At 35.9% G+C, this 7319-nt stretch overlaps 1 protein-coding gene across 3 annotated transcripts in view; it reads right to left on the reverse strand.

Moving 5' to 3' along the window:
• The window catches only part of CSMD3 (CUB and Sushi multiple domains 3), a 575335-nt gene that overhangs the window by 165259 nt on the left and 402757 nt on the right, over positions 1–7319 (reverse strand). For all 3 annotated transcript variants that reach the window (XM_057367689.1, XM_057367683.1, XM_057367675.1), the window contains 2 exons: positions 7022–7213; positions 368–506 (listed from right to left, as the gene is read on the reverse strand). In XM_057367689.1, coding sequence (XP_057223672.1) covers positions 368–506; positions 7022–7213 — 331 coding nt within the window. The remainder of the gene's footprint in view (positions 1–367; positions 507–7021; positions 7214–7319) is intronic.

Below are 7319 nucleotides of genomic sequence, written 5' to 3' on the forward strand. Positions count from 1 at the left end.
AAATCAATAGGTTTCATCATTAACGATCTTGCCAGGTTGCAGAAAGTTCAGTGAGTTACTCCACGCTGCCTTCACAGGAACTGAATCTTAATTAAACTGAGCACCATCCACCTTAACATTAGCCAGTGTAAACAGAGTGCTTTTAAGGCAACAGGAGCAATGAGTTTTCAAGCTCCACCTGTGRGTTTCTTGACTACTCTGACATATATATTGTGACTTTTAACAAAACCAAAAATTACTAATCACTTTGATAAGTGATTAAAATGTTGATAGTCGTATTAAGCATACATTTATTACCATACAGAGCTCTGAAAAACTGCCACTAATAAAGTTATAAACATGACTTTAAAAATAAGCAGCAGCTTACCTGATAAATGCTAATGATATAACATAATCACTATTAACAGTGATAGTCCAATCACAGTCTCTGCTGTGGGGATAAGGATGAGGGAAGTTTGGTGAAAGTATAAAACCTGATGAGCCAGTCAGGTTTCCTCCACAGGGAGCTGTGAATAAAAATAGATTGAATTTGAGGAAAGAAGGTAAGAGACAAAGAAGCAAGTAACAGCAATCTGCTCACTGACATTTAATGTCCYCCAAAATTTAAACAAGAATCAAGTGAGGTATTTACAAAGCTTTAATAGAAACAACAACAAAAAAAATGTATTCACATTTTGCCACACACAAATACCAATATTACTATGTGAAACACTTGGTCTTAAAACTCTGTCCTTTTGCTTGTGTAATATGTCAAGGTCTTTCTGAATATGTGAACTTGAAAAATGCTCTGAATACAGAAACATGACTGGATAAGCTTTTTTTACTTTCTACTTCTTGTTAAAGGCATTCTAAAAGAAGCTCCTTATGCTATGAAATATGATCTACTTACATTGATAATGCAATTAGCTGCCTTTCACCAGACAACATTGATGAGCAATTCACGTCAAGATGGGTATAAAATAAATTWAAAAAATATATTCAATCACAGTTTTCAAACTCAGAGATAAATAAAATAGCTTTCAAGCACAATCAGAATAAAAGAACCACATTTCTCTATGTGATTTTGAGGTTCTTAAATGCTGTTGGGATTTAGTCCAGAAAAATAAATAGCAAAAAGAAGGGAAGTATAATGAAATTTTGTTGTTCAGCATTCCTTATTTGAGATTTTATGCAGCAACAAGAGAATAATCAAGTTTTCTGGAAATCTTTGTTGAAAGAACTTCTTATAATGTTATTCAAGAGAATCTAGATAAGATTTATAAAGACTTATATTTTTTAAAATTTTAATTCTACTAAGTGATCCTGGGAAAGTAATTGATCACTCAGGTCTTCTGTAACAGAGATTCTGTGAGCTTCAAGGTAATTTAAATTCCTATAGAATCATATAGATCATTGAATCCAACCATAAACCTAACACTGCCAAGACCACCACCCAACCATATCCCTAAGTGCCACATTTACACATGTCTTAAACGTCTTCAGGAATGGGGACTCAACCACTTCCCATGTCAGCCTGTTGCAATGCTTGGTAACCCCATTGGTGAAGAAATCTGTCCTCATATCCAATCTAACATCACCGCCCCCCCCCCCCCCCCCCCCCCCCCCAGCGCAATTTGAGGCCATTTCCTCTCATCCATTTCTTACTTGGGTGAAGAAATGAAAACCCACCTTACCACAACCTCCTTTTAGGCAGTTGTAGAGAGCAAGAATGTCTTCCCTGAGCCTCCTTTCCTCTAGGCTACACAATGGCAGCTTCCTCAGCAGATCTTGTAATGCTTGTTATCTGGACCCTTCACCAGCTTTATTGATCTGCTCTGGACTCACTCCAGCACCTCAATATCTTTCACATAGCGAGGGGCCCAGGACCAAACACAGGATTTGAGGTGTGGCCTCAAGTGCGGAGTACAGGCGGATGATCACTGSCCTGGTCCTGCTGGCCACACCTTGCTCATACAGGTGTCATTGGTCACCAGGCACACACTGCTCATGTTTGGCCAGGGTCCACCAATGCCTCCAGGTCCTTTTCCATTAGGAAACTTTCCAGCCATTTGACCCCAAGCCTATAGTACTGAATGGTGCAGTTGTGACTAAAGTGCAGGACTTGTCACTTCACCTTATTGAACCTCATATCAGTGGTCTTAGTCCACTGATCCAACCTGTCYGGATCTCTCTGAAGAGCCTTCCTACCCTCTAACAGACCAACAGTCCAGCACAAGTCAGTGCCATCTGCAAACTGACTGAGGGTGTGCTCATCCAGATCATCAATAAAAATATTAAACAGGACTGGCCCCAATACTGAGCCCTGGGGAACACCACTAGGAACTGGCCACCAAGAGGATGTAATTCCATTCACCCTGACCCTCTGGGCCCAGCCAACCAGTCGGTAGCTACCCAGTGAAGAGTTCATCTGTCCAGCCTGTGAACAGTCAGTTTTTCCGTAAGAATGATGTGGGAAATAGTGATTTGACACTTTACTAAACTTTACTAAACTCTGGATAGTCAACATGCCCTGGGTAGGTATCCTTGTCATACAAGGAAATCAGGTTGCTCCTGCAGGACCTGCCTTTCATAAACCAATATTGTCTGGACCTGATCTCCTGATTGTTCTGTTTGTGCTGTGTGATTGCACTAAAGTATGGGTCTGTATGGGTATAATTCAACCTACTGGGAAATATACACTATTTCCTAATATGAGAAATATTGCATTCAGTTCCTGGGCATCCAACACAAGAAGGACATCAAGATGCTGGACAGAGTCCAGAAGAGGGTGCTCAGAGAAGTGGAACACCTCACCTACGAAAACAATCTGCAAGAGTTAGGATTGTTCTGCCTGGAGAAGCGCAGGCTCCAGGAGACCTTAGGGCACCTTTTAGTGCCTAAAGAGGGTCTACAAGAGAGCTGGAGGGATTTTTCACAAGGTCATTCAGTAAGGTCATTCAGGAGAAGGGGAAAGGATTTTAAACTGAAAGGTAGGTTTAGATCAGGTTTTAGGAAGCAATTCTTTACTGGGAGGGTGGTGAGACATTGGAGCAGTTGCCTAGGGAAGTTGTGGATGCCAATCCCTGGAAGTGTTCATGGTCAGGCTGGAACRGGCTTTGAGTGACTTGGTCTAATGGAAAGTGTCCCTGACATAGCAGGAAGGTGGGAACTAGATGGTCCAACCCAAACCATTCTGTGAATCTATGATTCTATTAATTAATTTACAGGTCATTTATGAAATTTGAGTAAAGCAAGTAGAATACTTAAGTAGATAAACATCCACAGTCACAGCACATGAGTATAATCTTTCTGCATTTGACATACCTTTTTATATTAAAAGGGAGTAATGAATGGCAAAATTAATTTAAAACAAAGAAAAAACCCCACACAATTAGAATCTTCATTTACATTTTGGTATTAAAATTGGTAATGCATTTTAAAGTCATCAATTTGTGTAAAAACAGTTAGAAGCTGAAACAACATTTCACTTTAGGAACCCCAAAATATCATAACTCAATAATACTGGAAAATGAATAAAATATCTTTTCCAGACCCAGCAAAATTTGTTTTGCTTTTTTTTGACAATCACCAAATACAATTTTAATCACAATAACATTTTCCCAGATGTTTTCAGTTACTAAAGAAAGTTCCATTAGCTACACAGGAACAGAAAGGACAAATTTCATTTACTTACTTTTACAATAAGGATAGTAACTGCAATTTTTCTATCTTCAGAAAACTAAAATTGGTATTGTTTCTAATTAGAAACATCAGTCATTGAATGACCTTTTGTCACAATTCCAAAATAAGTAAAATGAAATTTTACAAAAAAATACACATCCATTAATTGTAAAAGAGTTCACTGTAACCTTGTCTCTTGAGGTTACAATTGAAGTTGTTGAATAAAAAATTATGTAAAGAGGAACCGTGAAGCTACATGGAATGTAAAGGCTCCTCATCAGCTGGAATTAATGTTCTTCAGTATAACCCTGTACATTCCTCTTTTTCAGGTACTTTAATGGTTCAGGTTGCATAAATGCATAACTTGGGAATGGAAATGTAAAGAATACCAAAGAGGATTTTCAGGTTATTCACTGGAATCAATCTTCACTGAAATGCCCACTAAATTGTACAAGTCTGAGGACATTTCTGAAGTACTCTGAACTTGCATTTGATTATACAAGGAAGTTAAACGCTATGTCCTTATTCCAGACTAAACTCTGCCAGTGACTGCATTCATGATACTTTCCYGAGGCCTTGATTTAGTTCAGTTCTCTGTTAGTTCATGCATAGAATATTTTCACATTAGTAACTTCTTTCTTATGTACTCTTTCTTCACACACCTTAGAAGTAAATTTTTCTGTTTACAGTGAGATTGGTTCTTCCATTTAATCCTTCCCAAGGTATAGTTGATAATAAAAAGGGAATAAATGGAAAATACACTAAGCTAGACAGCCCCAAAATATTTTATTTCAAGGTATGCCATTAACAGCAGTAAAAAAAAAAAAAAAAAAAAAAAAAAAAAAAAAAAAAAAAAAACAAAAAAAACCAAAAAAAGAACCATAATCTTCAACTTTGTAAAATAATTCCCAGATATAATTTTCTTCGGATTGAACAGATTCTGATTATTTAAATTTTTAGTTCATAAGATAGTAAATTGAGAATTTGTTTTTAGTAAAACATATTAAATAATGAATCATAGAAACTAGATCAAGTTTCTCAGAACCCTGTCCCGTCTGATCTAGAATGTTTCCAGGGATGAGATGTACAGAATTCTCTGGGMAACCTGCTTCAGTGCTTCACCACCCTAAGTGAAAAAATTTCTTCCATATATCTAATCTGAAGATAAATATAAATAATCATAAAGAAATATGGAAAAACTGCTGAAATTTTCCTTTACATTAGTTTACTACAGATAATTTTGAGGAAAGCACCACTGGAATTAACTGTTTGCAATAAAATCTTTTTCATAGATGTAAATGTGAAAACAAATACCTTACTTGAAATAAAATAGTAAAAAAAAAAAAAAAAAAAAACCAAAAAACAAAAGCAATCAACAAATGAAAAAAAAAAAAATTACAAATTTCTGAAGGAAGTCTGAAAGTTCTGGGAAGCAGTCTATATTTCCCCTAAATGTGTTGCTAACCGGAATCCTAAAATGACTTTTGCCATGCCAGAGTTTCTAATGTCATTGCTGAGAAAACTAAGCAAACATAATCACTTAAGATTCTGTTATCTAAGCAAGATTGGATCCAGAAAATCTTTGGAATGGAAAGCATGTAGCTATTTTGTGAACCACAGGCATAAGCCAAAGGACTTTTGACGGAGTCAAGCTGTCAAAATTTTAGTTTGTCAGAATATTTTCAGTATAGAAGAATTTCTAATTACTATCTTTCATTCAAAGATATTAATCATTATTTAATTCTTTGCTATTTCCCCATTGCTACTACCTTTGAAATGAAGATGTTCTTAAAATTTTGCTAGAGGCAAGACTAAGGCATTCAAAACAGCCAGGGCACTCCCACAGGTAACATTTACCTAGTTTTGAGCATTAATAATTAGGAGGCTTMAAAAGACACTTTGGCATGTGAAGAGCTAATAAAATATATCTAGAACATGGTACAATTATACAACTTAGGAATTATCCCTGCCTCTTACTTTTTCATCAAAATTATGTTTGTTTTTTTTTTCTAAAACTTTGATAAACCATGATGGTGTTGATGGGTAAGTATTGCAGAKTTTGGATTTACAGGCATGGAAGCATATTAATGAATATATTACAAGTTAGGWAAAACAAAACAATGAACTTCAGGGTGTACAGAGCTAGAACCCACAATTTTGAAAACTCTTAGCTCCAAGGCAATACTTCAGTCTATTAGCAGTTCATATTCCCCAAGAATGTATCATTATAGGAAATCAATAGAAGATAACTTCATGTTGATATCTGGACAAATGAATCATCATAATAAGCACTCTTGCTACTCTATGTACAGTAGCTGTTGTGCATAAAGTGTGGAACTTACCAGTATTAGATAAATGGATGAATGCAGCTAAAAAAACAAGTGTATGTATTTCTAATGTGAATAGGGACAGAATGTCAGTTGAGCTCCTGCATTTAATCTATTTTATAATGTCATCAATTCAATGTTAATAGTGATTAAAACTGCTAGTAGTGCTTTATTATAGGGTAATTATTTTTCAGTTGAAAAATAAAGTTTAAAAACAGCACTCTCAATAARGACATCATGATTGAAGAATATTTTAACTATAGGGCCCAGAGCCCTACAATTCCTTTTACTTCTTCACTTAGACATCTACAGATGTTCAGTTATYATTACTATAAAATGCATATTTTCACATATAAGAATTGTAAGAGATGAGCAATAAAGTATTTCTTGACTGCAGTCTTCCAAAAAATAGTCTAGACAGTTCTTATCTACATGCCCATGCACTCACACTACACAGGAAGGCATAGTAAGGAGAGTAAGGACAGAAAAAATAACACTTTAACACTTTAAGTAGCATAACCAAGACACCAAGTCAGTACTATAGTATGTTTGCAAACACCTGTCTGCAGATATGCGTGAACAGGGTAGATGGTGTGCATGCATGAATATGAAATAAAATGTAGGTTTTATTTGTAACAGTTAAGGTCAAGTTAAGTTTATTAAAAAAAAAAAAAAAGAGAATGTTTGAAAGCTGTACAGTGTCCTTGCAGTTGTGATCTCTGGCAAGTTCCTCCCTACGTTTGTCCAAGAATAGACTACCAAGGATAGTAGCCACTGACATTGACTTTTTTGCTTTCTCTGTCCCACATCATAAAATTATAAACGGCATGACCCTGACAGGGGAAGGATGAGAACTATTATTCCAATAACTACAGAGGAAATATTTTCATTATGGCTATCAGAGATTTATGARAAATAATTTCTAAAATTTGTAGTACATGTATGTTTAAAAAACAYGTTTCTAGAACGGTGTGATTCATTACATAAGGATTTATATTTTTAGGAAAGCATTTTTTTTTTTTTTTTCTGCATACCTATACAGACTGGTGGGTTTGGCTGCCAGAAGTACCGATTTTCTACCTGAATGCAGGTTATTCTCTCATCTCCTTGTAGTTCATAGCCAGGGTCACACTGAAAAATGACTGTRTCTCCAGGTTCTCTTCCATCACCATTTCTAGTTCCATTCATGGGGACACCGGGATCACGACAGGCAGTGGCGACAGAACCTAGCAATGAAGTGAAAAAAAGAATAAGAAATTTTGGAAAAAAAACAGCTTGTCAATCCATTTTTTTTTTTCCATTTCGTTACATTTTGCTACCAGGAAGCTCTGC

Source organism: Malurus melanocephalus, unplaced genomic scaffold, assembly GCF_030028575.1.
Source record: "Malurus melanocephalus ecotype Western Australia unplaced genomic scaffold, MMel_1.1 scaffold_3, whole genome shotgun sequence".
Lineage (NCBI taxonomy): Eukaryota > Metazoa > Chordata > Aves > Passeriformes > Maluridae > Malurus > Malurus melanocephalus.